Source organism: Schistocerca gregaria, chromosome X, assembly GCF_023897955.1.
Source record: "Schistocerca gregaria isolate iqSchGreg1 chromosome X, iqSchGreg1.2, whole genome shotgun sequence".
NCBI classification, from domain to species: Eukaryota; Metazoa; Arthropoda; class Insecta; order Orthoptera; family Acrididae; genus Schistocerca; species Schistocerca gregaria.
In genome coordinates this window covers 35,718,828-35,734,483 of record NC_064931.1, presented here as the reverse complement: position 1 = coordinate 35,734,483, position 15,656 = coordinate 35,718,828, and the positions used below count along the sequence as shown (strand labels likewise).

General features: G+C 44.1%; 1 protein-coding gene across 1 annotated transcript in view; it reads right to left on the bottom strand.

Moving 5' to 3' along the window:
- Positions 1-15,045, bottom strand: part of LOC126298592 (uncharacterized) — a 41,836-nt gene extending 26,791 nt beyond the window's left edge. Inside the window, exon 1 of the mRNA XM_049989966.1 lies at positions 14,269-15,045. Coding sequence (XP_049845923.1) covers positions 14,269-14,553 — 285 coding nt within the window. The 5' untranslated portion in view covers positions 14,554-15,045. The remainder of the gene's footprint in view (positions 1-14,268) is intronic.
- Positions 15,046-15,656: the final 611 nt, after the last annotated feature.

Sequence of the window (15,656 nt, the reverse complement as noted above, 5' to 3'; positions counted from 1 at the left end):
TGTAGGTTGCTCAAGGAGACAGTACACAGGAGAAATGATTTGGCAGGGCACGAGTGGATGTGCTCAAGAGCACGAGATATGGCCGCCAGCTCTGCAGTGAAAACACTGCAGCCATCTGCACCAGTGCTGTTCAGTATGTCCTCCATGAATATATGCAAAGCCTATGTGACCACCAGCCACTGAGTTGTCGGTGTAAACCACTTCATGGCCCAGTTACATGTCGAGAATCGAGAGGAAATGACAGCAGAGAGCCGCAGGGATAATGGAGTCCTTGGATCCACATGAAAGGTCCAGGCAAGGCTTTGGCCAAGGTTTACACCATAGAGGTGTAAGTGAATGGACCTCAAGTGGAGGTGGTAAAGGGAAGGACTCCAGTTCAGACAAAAGGGACTGGGCGCGAACCACTATCGTAAGCCCTGACCCGGGCTGCCGATGCGGGAGATGAACTGCAGTGGTTGGGAGAACGAGACGATAATTCGGATGCTCAGGAGAACTATGAATGTGTGCAACGTAACTAGCCAGCAGTTGTGCACGCCTGACTGTTAATGGAGGGACTCCAGCCTGACTGTTAATGGAGGGACTCCAGCCTGACTGTTAATGGAGGGACTCCAGCCTCCACCAGGATGCTGGTCACTGGACTCACCCTAAAAGCTCCTGTCACTAGGCAAACACCACAGTGGTGCACTGGGTCGAGTAAATGCAACGCTGGGGGTGCCGCTGAACCATAACCCAGACTCCCATAATCAAGGCAGGATTGAAAGGCGTAGAGTGATCTGCACCCCAGTTGGTGTTGCTCAGGCAGCAGAGGGCATTGAGGTGCTACCAGCACTTCCGCTTAAGTTGATGAAGGTGAGGAAGCCAAGTCAATCGGATGTCAAAAACCAGTCCTAAGAATTGATATGTCTCCACTACAGTTAGTGGATCATCATTAAGTAATCATTCTGGTTCTGGATGAACGGTACGACACCAACAGAAGTGCATGACACACAACTTTGCAGCTGGAAGCCTTGAAGACTGACTTCGCCTTGAAGATGGTTCCCTGTAGGTGTCACTCAGCAACACCAGTACTGGAGGAGCAGTACGAAATGCAGACGTCGTCTGCATACAGAGAAGGTGATACGGTCGGCTCTACAGTTGCTGCTGGACCATTAATGGCCACTAAAAATAGAGATATACTCAATACAGAGTCCTGGAGGACCCCATTCTCCTGGATATGGGGGGCACCAACTTGGACACTGAAAGTATGGAGCGACAAGAAGTTTTGGATAAAAATCGGGAGTGGGCCCTGGAGACCCCACTGATACCATGTGGCAAGGATATGATGTCACCAGGTAATCTTTATGCTTAACGTAAGTAAAAAATACGGCAACCAGATGTTGGCATCTGGAAAAGGCTGTTTGGATGGCAGACTTGAGGGACACAAGATTATCATTGGTAGAGCGACCCAGATGGAAGCTGCCCTGACATGGAGCCAGTAGGCCACGTGACTCCAGGACCCAAACCACTGACACACCATATGTTCTAGCAGCTTACGAAAAAGGTTGGTGAAGCTGATGGGCCAGTAGCTATACAGATCAAGTGGGTTTTCACTGGATTTCAGCATCAGAATGATAGTGCTCTCCCGCCATTGTGAAGGAAAGATGCCATTGCACCAGATCCGGTTGAAGATGAAGATGAAGATGATGATGATGATTATGATGATGTGTCACTTGTAGTCCGATGAGAGAGGTTTAATCATCTGACTGTTGATCCGGGCTGACCCAGGAGCTGTGTTGGGGCAATGTGCAGGGGCACTGAGGAGTTCTCTCTGTAAATGGGGTGTTACAGGGTTCACTGTGACATTTAGTGAATGAGAGGACTTTCCTTTCCATCCGCCATTTGAGGGTGCGAAAGGCTGGGGAGTAGTTCTCTGACACAGAGACTCGTGCATAGTGCTCAGCAAAGTGCTCGACTACCCCGTTTGCGTCGAGAGATAACATTCCACTGATGTTAATGCCAGGGACACCTATTCGGATCTGGTACCCAGAAAGACGCCTGATCTTTGTCCAGACTTGGGAAGGTGACATTCGGCACTCAATGGTCGACACGTACCTCTCCCAACACTCCTGTTTCCGTCTTTTTATAAGCTGGCGAACACAGACATGGAGCTGCTTAAAGGCTATTACGTGCTCTAGGGAAGGGTGCTGCTTATGTCACTGTAGAGATCATCGATGCTCTTTAATTGCCTCAGAAACTTCCGGCGACCAAAAAGGGACTGTCTTTCACTGGGGGCACGAGGGATCACGTTTCTGCTGCACACACGATCAGTGTTGTGACCTGGACAACATCGATGCCACCATGTGGGGAAGATTCAGAAGTCACAGCAGAGGTGAAGGCTTCCCAGTCTGCCTTGTTTAAAGCCCATCTGGGTAGGCGTCCGTGGGCATGATGCCAGGGGAGTGACCGGAAGATGGGGAAGTGGTTACTACCATAATGATCGTCATGTGCTCTCCAGAGGATAGATGGGAGAAGGCCAGGACTACAAACAGAGAGATCAATGGCCAAACCTGTGCCACACTGAGAAGTGTATTTAAGAGGCAGATGTCGAGTTGTGACAGTTAATTTTTCACCTCCCTACCTCGGCCTTAAGCATGGTGCCACCCCACAAGTGGTTATGCACATTAAAATCTCCAAAAATTAGGAAAGGTTTAGGGAGTTAATCAATCAGTGCAGCCAATACGTTCAGGGGTACTGCATCATCTGGAGGGAGATATATGTTGCAGACAGTTATTTCCTGTGTCAGCCTTATTGTGACAGCCACCGTAAGAGGTGTTTGAAGGGGTCACAGGTTCACTACATACTGAGTTCAGGACAGATGGAAACTCCACCTGACACTATTATAGTCACTACGGTTCCTGCAATATCCCTTACAGCTACAGAGGGTAGGGGTCTGCATTGCCGGGAACCAGGTTCCATGGAGGGAAATGCAGAAAGCAGGTGTAAAGCTGAACAGTTGCTCCTGTAGCTCAGCAAGGTGGTGGAAAAAACTGCCGCAATTCCACTGGAGGATTACATGATTGTGAGACTGAGATGGCACGAAATACTCCACGAGGCAGTCTACACCTCAGGGTCACCTGCTGCCACTGGATGAGTACTTGTGCGATCACTTGCTGCTCCTGTCTGGCTGGGAGAGCTTCACCGAGTCAGTCTCAGGGACTGAAGTAGGTTGTGCAGGAGGAACAGGGAGGGAAGTGTCCCCCACCAAGGGGCAGATGGAGTCTGACGGCTCTGAGAGCCAACTGTGCACGGCAGAAAGGAAGATGGTAGTACTGTTGTCGTAGCAACAGTGTAGGTTGACGTCATATGCACAGGATGTAGCCACTCATATTATCTCTTGGTTTCAGTGTAGGTCAGTTGGTCCAGGGTCTTGTATTCTACAGTTTTTCTTTCTTTCTGAAGAATCCTGCAGTCTGGCAAGTAAGGCAAATGGTGCTCTCTGCAGCTGACAGAGGTGGGAGGCGGGGCACAGGGAGTATTGGGATGTGAAGGCACAATCCTGACAGGTGACACTGGAAGTACAGCGGGGAAGATGTGGCCAAACTTCCAGCACTTAAAACACCGCATCAGGGGAGGGATATATGGCTTTACATCACAGCGGTAGACCATCACCTTGACCTTCTCGGGTAATGTGTCACCCTCGAGGGCAAAGATGAAGGCACAGGTGGCAACCTGATTATCTCTCTGACACTGGTGGATGCGCCAGACGAAATGGACACCTCGCTGCTCTAAAATGGGCACGCTGCTCATGGTTAGGCTACAAAAGAAGGTCCTTGTGAAATATGATACCCTGGACCATATTTAAGCTCTTATGGGGCGTGATGGAAACAGAAACATTGCAGCACGCTCTGGAGACCCCACTCTCATAATGTGGCAAGGACATTATGTTGCCAGGTCGTGTTGTAAGCTTTTCGTAAATAAAAAACGACGGCAACCAGGTGTTTGCATGTGGAAAAGGCAGTTTGGATGGCAGACTCAAGGGACACAAGATTATCTGTGGTAGAGCGACCCTGGCGGAAACCTCCCTGACATGGAGCCAGTAGGCCACGTGACTCCAGGACCCAACACAACTGCTGGCTCACCATAAGTTCTAGCAGCTTACAAAGAACGTTGGTGAGGCTGATGGGCTGATAGCTATCCACATCAAATGGGTTTTTACTGGTTTTGAGTACTGGGTTGATGGTGCTCTCCCGCCTTTGCAATGGAAAGGCACCATCGAACCAGATTCAGTTGAAGAGGACGAGGAGATATTGCTTGTAGTCGGACGAAAGATGTTTAAGCATCTGACTGTGGATCCAATCTGGTCCATTAGCTGTGTCAAGGCAAACTGTAAGGACGCTGAGGAGCTCTCACTCTGTAAACAGGGCGTTATAAGGTTATTTGTGGTGTGTAGTGAACGAGGGGACCTTCCCTTCCATCTGCCATTTGAGGGTGCGAAAGGCTGGGGGTAAGTAGCCGATGCATAGTGCTCGGCAATCAAGTTTCCTTCAGTAGAAAACACGCCATTTATGGTAATGCCGTGGACACTTGTTGGGGTGTGGTACCCAAAAACACGTCCGCTCTTCATTCCAACTTGGGAAGGTGACATATGGCACCCAATTGTCAAGACATACCTCTCCCAACACTCCTGTTTCCGTCTTTTTATAAGGTGGCGAACACAGGCACAGAGCCATTTAAGATCTTTATGTGCTCTAGGGAAGGGTGCCGCTTATGTCACTGTAGAGCCCCTGTGCTCCTTAATGGCTTCAGCAATTTCCAGTGACCACCAAGGTACCAACTTTCACCGGGGGCACCCTAAGAAACAAGAGATCGCAGTTTCCACTTCAGAAACGATCTTTCGAGTGACCAGCTCAACCACCATATCGATGGTACCATGTGGGGGAGATTCAACGGAGACAGCAGAGGTGAAAGCTTCCCAGTCTGCCTTGTTTAAAGCCCATCTGGGTAGGCGGCCATGGGCATGACACTGCGGGGAGTGACAGGAAGATGGGGAAGCGGTCACTACCACACAAGCCATCATGGGCTCTCCAGTGGACAGATGGGAGAGGTCCTGGGATGCAAAGCGATAAATTAATGGCCGAGTAAATGCCATGAGCATCACTGAAATGTGTGGTGACCCCAGTATTCAGGAGGTAGGGGTCAAGTTGAGAAAGTAAATTTTCTGTACCTCTACCTCGGCCAGTAAGCACAGTGCCACCCTGCAAGGGGTTATGGACGTTAAATTCTCCCAAAAGTAGGAAAGGTGTAGGGAGTCGATGAATCAGTGTAGCCAATACATTCAGGGGTACTGCATCATTTGGAGGGAGATATAGGTTGTAGACAGTTATTTCCTGCATTGTCCGTATCCTGACAGCCACAGCTTCAAGAGGCATCTGAAGGGGGCACAGCTTCACTACATACCGAGTTCAGGACATAGACGCACACTCCACCTGGCACTCAATTATAATTGCTACGGTTCTTGTAATATCCCCTATAGCCATGGAGGGCAGAGGCCCACATTGATGGGAACCAGGTTTCCTGGAGGGCAATGCAGAAAACAGGTGTTAAGCTTAACAGTTGCTGTAGCTCAGCCAGGTGGTGGAAAAAACCGCCGCAATTCCACTGGAGTATAACATTATCGTGAGACTGGGAAGGCATGAAACACTCAATGAGGCAGTCTACGCCTCAGGATCACCTGCTCCCACCGGATGAGTACCTGTGCGACCAACATTCATTTTATCTAAGGGCCCAGCGAGATCTAGGTCCTCAGCAGACACAACAATCACCACTTCATCCTCAGATGCAGGGTTTGTAGGTAGCGGGCATGTGGGTGCCATCACAGTGCCTTGGTTCTTGTGTGGAACAATGGCAGCTGCACTGTTCACACTACCCATATATATTACAGAAAGGACAAACAGCTGAAGCAAAAAGTATTTGTATTGTTTCTGATTATCTAGAACATGATGCTGCATTGGTGTACTGGACTCAGAAGACTGTACTGCTTTTTTTTTTTTTTGACGTGTGAATTTCCAGAAATTCATCTTGTGTATGTTGAATATTTCGCTGTGGTTGTGGTGCACAATATAAAAATTATTAAGAATTTCAGAAATATCTGATACCATGAACATAACTTTAACATAAGTGCAGCCGGTCCTTTTTTGCTACCAGCCATGGCAAATCTCCGTGTGATGGTATTGGTGGCACTGTTAAAAGACTTGTCACAAAAACAAGTTTGCAAAGAGTTTGGAAAGATCAAATACTTACAACTTCACAGGTAATTGAATTCTATCACGAGAACCTGCAATGCACTTCAGTTCTCAATATTTCAAAAGATGAAATGCTGCAAGTCAGACATTATCTTTCTCGGCACTTCACAAGTGCAAAAACAATTCCTGGAACATGATCTATGCATCACACTGTACCAATATCACCAACCAAGACTGGAGAAAAAAAGGCTGAACTGTGATACGGATTTTAGTATCGTGCATGATTTCTCAGCTGCACTTACACCACTAATGCCAGAATGCACTGTGCAGCCCAACTGCTAAGTTGCATGTGCATATGACTCTTCTTGGTATTTGGGAATTGTTGAGAAGGTGAATTGTGAAGGAGGAGATGTTACAGTAGGGTTCACACATCCTCATGGACCACTCCCATTCTACTGGACTGATAATGATGTTTGTGATGTTTCTTTCTCTCATACGAGGTGTGACAATAAAGTAACAAGACTGATTTTCTTTGTACGATGTGGTAACCCTGCAGGCTTGCATAGGCACAATACCTTTGACCTTGGTCTATAAGCTGCTTCTAGTCCAAGCGGCACATCGATGCAACTGTTCAGTCGTGAGTTGTGCTGTAATAAGTTAACACATGTTTGTGTCGTTCGCCGTGGTAACTGAACCGCATAATATTGCGCAACGGTATGCCATTTCTTTTTGCGTTAAATTGGGTGAAAACGCAACGACAACTTATGGTAGCTTCAGAAGGGTTTTGGAGAGGAGGTTATGTCAAGAGCTCAAGTTTTTTGTTGGCATAAAATGTTTAGTGAAAGCAGAACAAATGTTGAAGATGAAGACCACAGTAGACAACCATCAACCTCACGGACGGATGTCAACTCGGCCAGGGTGCATGAACTTGTGCAATCTGATCGAAGATTATCCGTGAAAATGATTGCAGAAGAACTGAACATGAAATGTTTTGTCTAATAATAACTAATGATCATGCTATGAGAAAGATTTGTGCAAAAATGGTCCCATACTGCTCTGTCAGTACAGCAATTTTTAACCTCAAAACAAATTTCAGTACTACCACAGCCACCTTATTCACCAGATATCACTCCGTGCGACTTTTTTCTATTTCCAAGAGTCAAAATGGCGGTCAAGGGACACCATTTTCAAACAACACAAGATGTCCAAAAAGCTGTGACGAGGGTCTTGGAGGATATTACAGGAGATGAGTTCCAGAAATGTTACCATCAATGGTAGAAGCACTGAAAAAGTGTGTGCAGTCACAAAGGAACTACTTTGAAGGAGACAACACTAAACTTGACTAAAACGGTAAGCAACATTTTTTTATTCACATCAGCCTCATTACTTTATTGTCACACCTCGTATTCTGAGTGAAGTTGTTATCACCACTAACTTGCCTTACTTATTGTCTGAGCAAAGAGTCCTCAAAGTTGATGGAAGAAAAGTGGTTCTCATGGGGAGGAAAAAAAAAAATCTGAGCATCAAAGTGTATTGTCACATGTGTAATTCCAAATCAACTTATGCAGACGGCAGCACGACCATTTTGTGCAGTGTTGACAATATTGGCTTTTGACAAAATGCTTAAATATTATAAACAAAATGCTATGTATTTTTAAAGTCACTTAATTTGGTTATGGCACAAGTAAGAAGGTGTTCATATGTCATGTAATGTACTACAATTTATGTTCAATTTGGATATTGTTATGTGTACTAATCTTGTTAATGTCTCTTGGGTAGTAATTGTATTTCTCTCCAGGATAGTGCCATTCATTTTTCAAACCTGATTCTTTTGTGCAATAAAACTTTATTTCCAGAATGAGATTTTCACTCTGCAGCGGACTGTGCACAGATATGAAACTTCCTGGCAGATTAAAACTGTGTGCCGGACCGAGACTCGAACTCAGGACCTTTGCCTTCCACGGGCAAGTGCTCTACCATCTGAGCTACCGAAGCACGACTCACGCCCGGTCCTCACAGCTTTACTTCTGTCAGTATCTCCTCTCCTACCTTCCAAACTTTACAGAAGCTCTCCTGCGAAACTTGCAGGAAGGTAGGAGACGAGATACTGGCAGAAGTAAAGCTGTGAGGACCGGGAGTGAGTCGTGCTTCAGTAGCTCAGATGGTAGAGCACTTGCCTGCGGAAGGCAAAGGTCCCGAGTTCGAGTCTCGGCCGGGCACACAGTTTTAATCTGCCAGGAAGTTTTGAAACTTTATTATCTGGGAGGGAGGGGGGGTTGACAATTGCCCAAAATATTTTTCTAAATTAACAATAACATTAATTAAAATTAATTTACAAAAATTTAATTGGGCAACTCTAACATGTTTTCAGAAACTACATGTCCAAAAGGATATTCACGGAAAAAAACTGTCAGCATACCATATTTTCTTTAAAAACTGCAGCCAATTTTCAAATTTTTACAGTTTGCTTTGAAGTAACGCATTGCATAAAACTTTCAGCAATTGCTACCAACAAAATGTATATAAAGCAAAATAGATTAGAGAGACAAGTAGGATCTAATATAGAAGAGTACCAAACCAGATTTAAGAACAGTAGATGTACGTAACTGATTCTTAATTTAAAAACAATTATGAGAGTTGCAACAACTCTTTTACAAGATTACAATTTTCTCGAGTACTATTTTTCTCTTCGAGAAAGATGATGTCACTAAACAAAGTCTCCCAAATATTCAAAATATGTACAGGGACCTTGTGCTATAAAATGAAAAATGCACACTGGGAGAAACCTGGAGGGTGAATACATTTTACTTTATACGAAGAAAAGCAACTGTGTAATTGCGTGATTCAAATGGGTGCCTGGGGGTACTGATTTGATTTGTTTGATCGAAGTGTGAGCAGCAAAATTTTGTTGGATAGAATGAGACGGAAGGTAGCCAAGTTTGGGACTTCCCACCTTCCTAGCTTAGACTGGGCTAATTCATCCACAAGCATGCACAAAACACTTATCAGTGAGGCAGTGTAGTAACATTGCTACAAGGAGAGCAGTTTTGAGTAAAGAGATTGTTGAGAAGTATTTTGAACCTCTTGATATCTCACTAGATGGTATACCACCAGAAAACATGTCAAAATTTAAAAAGCAGCATACTATGGTTACTTCCATTCTTTGGTGGCATATAGAATTATTTTCCGGGGAAATCAACCTCTTGCAAAGAAAACATTCATTGCTCAGAAGCATGTTGTAAGAGTGATGTGTAGTGTAGACCCGAGATGCAGTTACAGAAGCCTATTCCAGAATCTGGGAATTCATACAACTACTTCTCAATACATATATTCACTTATGTGTTTCATAAGTAAAAACACTGATTTATACAAATGTAACAGTGAATACCATTAGTACAACACAAGGAGGAAACACGATTTCCACACTGAAGGTAAAAATTTGAAGATTGTGCAGAATGGTGTACAGTACTCTGGTATAAAGATATTTAATGCTCTTCCTTTAGAAATCAAATGTGAAATAGCCAACAAATCTACATTTAAAGAGCTTCTGAGGCAATTTCTTTCAGCCATGTCATTCTACAGTTGGAAAGAGTTTATGAAACACAGTGAGAACCTGCCTTAAAATAGATGTACACTCCTGGAAATGGAAAAAAGAACACATTGACACCGGTGTGTCAGACCCACCATACTTGCTCCGGACACTGCGAGAGGGCTGTAGAAGCAATGATCACACGCACGGCACAGCGGACACACCAGGAACCGCGGTGTTGGCCGTTGAATGGCGCTAGCTGCGCAGCATTTGTGCACCGCCGCCGTCAGTGTCAGCCAGTTTGCCGTGGCATACGGAGCTCCATCGCAGTCTTTAACACTGGTAGCATGCCGCGACAGCGTGGACGTGAACCATATGTGCAGTTGACGCACTTTGAGCGAGGGCGTATAGTGGGCATGCGGGAGGCCGGGTGGACGTACCGCCGAATTGCTCAACACGTGGGGCGTGAGGTCTCCACAGTACATCGATGTTGTCGCCAGCGGTCGGCGGAAGGTGCACGTGCCCGTCGACCTGGGACCAGACCGCAGTGACGCACGGATGCACGCCAAGACTGTAGGATCCTACGCAGTGCCGTAGGGGACCGCACCACCACTTCCCAGCAAATTAGGGACACTGTTGCTCCTGGGGTATCGGCGAGGACCATTCGCAAACCGTCTCCATGAAGCTGGGCTACGGTCCCGCACACCGTTAGACTGTCTTCCGCTCACGCCCCAACATCGTGCAGCCCGCCTCCAGTGGTGTCGCGACAGGGGTGAATGGAGGGACTAATGGAGACGTGTCGTCTTCAGCGATGAGAGTCGCTTCTGCCTTGGTGCCAATGATGGTCGTATGCGTGTTTGGCGCCGTGCAGGTGAGCGCCACAATCAGGACTGCATACGACCGAGGCACACAGGGCCAACATCCGGCATCATGGTGTGGGGAGCGATCTCCTACACTGGCCGTACACCTCTGGTGATCGTCGAGGGGACACTGAATAGTGCACGGTACATCCAAACCGTCATCGAACCCATCGTTCTACCATTCCTAGGCTGGCAAGGGAACTTGCTGTTCCAACAGGACAATGCACGTCCGCATGTATCCCGTGCCACCCAACGTGCTCTAGAAGGTGTAAGTCAACTACCCTGGCCAGCAAGATCTCCGGATCTGTCCCCCATTGAGCATGTTTGGGACTGGATGAAGCGTCGTCTCACGCGGTCTGCACGTCCAGCACGAACGCTGGTCCAACTGAGGCGCCAGGTGGAAATGGCATGGCAAGCCGTTCCACAGGACTACATCCAGCATCTCTATGATCGTCTCCATGGGAGAATAGCAGCCTGCATTGCTGCGAAAGGTGGATATACACTGTACTAGTGCCGACATTGTGCATGCTCTGTTGCCTGTGTCTATGTGCCTGTGGTTCTGTCAGTGTGATCATGTGATGTATCTGACCCCAGGAATGTGTCAATAAAGTTTCCCCTTCCTGGGACAATGAATTCACGGTGTTCTTATTTCAATTTCCAGGAGTGTATTATCGTATAAATTGAACATTAACCTGTACATTCTTGCCACAAATGTAACACATTTAGTGTTAACTGCTTATATTTAACTATCTGGGTTATATGACCTTATTCCTATTTAATCTACTATGTTTTAAACTTTGTAACCTGTAGGCTAAGGTTTCTCATTTCATCATATTGTGTTATGAATCATTGTAGTAGTAACGTAACTTTCTAATCTTTACTTGTAAACGTAGTGTATAAGTAATTGTCATTGAGAATGTAAAAATTGACACACACTACATCCATGTGAAATTCTCACAGTTGGATCCATGGTGTAAGAAATAAATAAATAAAATTGGCCAAAGTTCAATATAAGATACAAAAGCAGTACACAAAATCTCTGTTCACAACTAGGTAATGGGTGTCATGGCCTGGATGACTTGGCATGGAATGACCCAAGATCAAGTTAATGTGCGCAGTTTAGGAAATACATGCCATTTAATAACATACAGAGTCTTAAAAGGACAAAAAGCTGTAAAGGAACTTTCCTTAAAACAACAACAATTACTTACTAGACGGAATGGTTTACACCCTACTGAAAATGCTCAACTATGCTTCCACCATGACACTTTACTCCTACAAAGATTTGAATTTTAGCAAAGATCGTGCCGCAACCTGTTTGGTAAGAAAAACCACACCGCACAAAAAAGTTTGCACTCGATCAACATAGAAACAGCTGACCTACTAAAAAGTATAACTGTGTCTGGTATTAGACCAAGCCAAAAAAGTGCCCTTCCTGTTGAGAAGAATTTGATACACTGAAATATTCACAGATGGAAGACTAATGTTGCTCACAATTTGAATACAAGCTTAAAAACTGTTGGAATATTACCATCAAAACTTCAACGAATTGATGCAATGGATACAAAAGGATATGCAAAGTGAAAAATACATCAAGCTGAAGGTGTAATTATTAAGAAAGTTGCAGAAGTGGGAGGACTTGATCAAACTGAACTGTAGCAACCATCCGCAAGCAAGCAATGCTTGACTCGTTCAGATTACAGTCAGTGGATCGAAGTATTGAAAGACAAATTACATATATCAAATCATAATCAGGAAATTCAAACTTTGACCTTAGTTCCCCAAAGCTGGTCTATCAAAAAGACTATGGAAGAATTTTGTTTTTCAGAAAGAATGGTACGTAAGGCTAGAAATTTAAAAGCTGAACAGGGAATATTGGCACAGCCCAAGGTAAATGTGGGAAAAAGCTTCCTGAGGCTGTGATGGCAACAGTCATAGAATATTTTTAGGATGAAGAGTTTAGTCAGTGCGCTAAAGTTGCTACTAAACATGTTGTCATTACTGAACTACAGCCTGGCCAGTATGTCGCTTGCATTTATGGTAGAAAATGGTGGATAGAAAATATTTGAACTTTCATGTGAAGAAAAAGATGCCTTGATTAATTTCATGAATCCTCATGGAGCTGCTCAATCATTTCACTGGCCAGTTAGAAGAGACATATGCTGCATTCCAGAACAACAGTCATAACAGTTACAGCTGTTTCAATGATGGGGTGGCAATACAGTTTGCCGCAACACTAGTTTTGGACATCAGCAACAAATTTAAAGCATTTAATGACTGAGAAATTCTGCATTATGGCTTGGGAACCACAAAGAGACCCAAACAAGGCCCGGGAACCTGCTAGATATCCACATTCAGGCTTGACAACCTGTTAGATGCTCACATTTCGGATTGGGAACCTGCAGTAAAGAAACACACCTGTGGCTCACTTTGCATGGCTATAGGGGAGGCAATGGGGCTACCAGTCACTGAGATTGGTAATGGCGTAGCCACTATGGAGCAATGCAAGGATTTTTCTCAAATTACAAAAAAATTCAATAGTTTAGGCGTAATTTTTGCACCTTACCCAAAGAGACACCAAAATGAAAATATGTTTTTCTAATAGTATAAAATATGCTCTGTTAAATGCTGCTAATGAATGTAATGTGGTAGGTGTCCATTTTGAGATACGTGACTTTGAACACAGATATATTTTGATACATTCATGTTTTTCAGCAAATTTACAGCATGGCAGCACAGTAATTAAACACACAAGCCAGACCATAGGGAGGATATTCTGAAGCATGCAGACGATGTCAGGAAACAAGCTTAACTAATACATATTTCTAAAAAATAACAACATGCCTTTCACAGATGCTACGTGAAACGTCCTTGCGGAGGGGGGGGGGGGGGATTTCACAGATGTTACGTCCTTGCGGGGAGGGGGGGGGGGGGGGGGGGGAACCAATTTCATGCAAGCAGTAATAAATGCAGTTAGGCACTGAACCATCGGAGCGTCAATAGCAAAATTATGTGGGTATGGAAAGTCGTGTTCTACCCCTCCCCCTCGCTAATTTGATTATTTTTCATAGTTTACGTAATATAGAACTATATGTAGCGGTATATAATCTGCATCAAACTAATCGTCCATATTTATGTATTATGTAAAACAGGTCTTCGAAACTTTGGTTTTTCACTCGCATTAATTACAGAGCTAACTTAAACCTTTGGACAACACTTAGGATTCATGCATTATTACAACCTTAATTTCATATTACCGCGCAGTCTCTCATCTCTAACACTATTCCAGTGGAAGACAGTATCACATTTTCTGACCGATGGTGTCTAAATTTGGTGAACAGCTCTGTGTCAATGTTATTATATGTTTTAAACTTAGTATATTTAAAAGTTCATAGTATAGTAGGGGCAAATTTGTTTTTGTTTTAGGAAATATTAAAAACCTAAGAAATCGTCAGTTCAACTGACACGCAGAATGCCTGAAAGACAAATAGCACACTTTCTGAGAATGGAAGACTATTGGTAATATGCAGAATATCATAAAGCCAGTGCTATCATTTTGTCTTTACCTCTTTAAAATATTTACACGAATTTGTAACCCACACTCGAAATAACGATTCAACAGTGTTATATTTAACAACAGTAAGCATAGAAAACTTACCCATCCCAAAAATTCAAGTGCAGAATGCTCCAAGTGTATGGAATCTGTCCATGAATCTTTTTTATTTCGTCCAAATCCATCTTCGCTATTGGTATTGACGCCTGCATCACCAAGGCGGTTGTTGACATATTTCCTATTTTGTAAACTATTTGCATAATATGAAGTTGCTCCTCTCGACTTGATAATACATGAACTGACCTTGCGTAACTCACAGGTATTCACCAAATTTTTAAAACTAAATTTGCCAAATATGTCTCTAGCATTTTTTGTAAGATGTCTCAGCATTTCTTATAATGTAATTGTGTATCACCTACCGGAGAAACGTTGTTTGTCAACCTAATTAATACCGCACATTTTATCCACACAAATTAACTATACGAGTAAATGAACGCTGAACACCAGCTGTAGTTCAAGCATTTTAACCCACCCTCTCCCCACGGAAATCAAACGGTACCACACACACTACGCAGTGCAGCAAGCCGGTGTATACACAACAACAACATTCAGTGTGCTACTGTACACATTACACAACTACACCAACGACCATCAAAGAACTTGCAGTAGACGCAACCGAATGAATGACTACCAAAGAACACGTTCAATATTTATTGATAATACTAGTTTATCGAAACTTCAATATATTGAAGCGACCTCACACTATCAATAATATCAACAAAAATTGTCAATTAGCAAGGCGATTTTAAAGGTTAAGACTTCTACGCCGCCTGTTAAGAGATTTGCACACAACATAAAATGGCTCTGAGCACTATGGGACTTAACATCGATGGTCATCAGTCACCTATAACATAGAACCACTTAAACCTAACTAACCTAAGGATATCACACAACACGCAGTCATCACGAGGCAGAGAAAATCCCTGACCCCGCAGGGAATCGAACCCCGGCTCGGGAAGCGAGATCGCTACCGCACGACCACGAGCTCACAGAGCTCAATTTAATAATCGCTAACAGTTGAATTAAAAATAATAAAAGATTGTTGTATACTTTGCAGAGACCTGGAGACACTGGGAAGGTTTCAGATTGACAATATAGTGGTTAGACAGAGATTTAGGAACCAGATTTTAAACATTCCTAGGAACAGGTGGTGGCTCTGACCACAATTTATTGGTTATGAATTGTAGATTAAAACCGAAAAAAATGGAAGAGAGGTAGTCACTTATGGAGTAGGGAACCGGATAAGTTGAAAGAAACAGAGATTGTTGAGAGTTTCAGGGGTAGCATCAGGCAACGGTTGACTAGAAGAGAGGAAAGGAAATAAGGAGTACAGTAGAAGACGAATGGGTAGCTTTAAGGATGAAATAGTGAAGGAAGCAGAGGATCAAATAGATAAAAAGACAAGTAGGAATCCTTGGATAACACAAGAGATA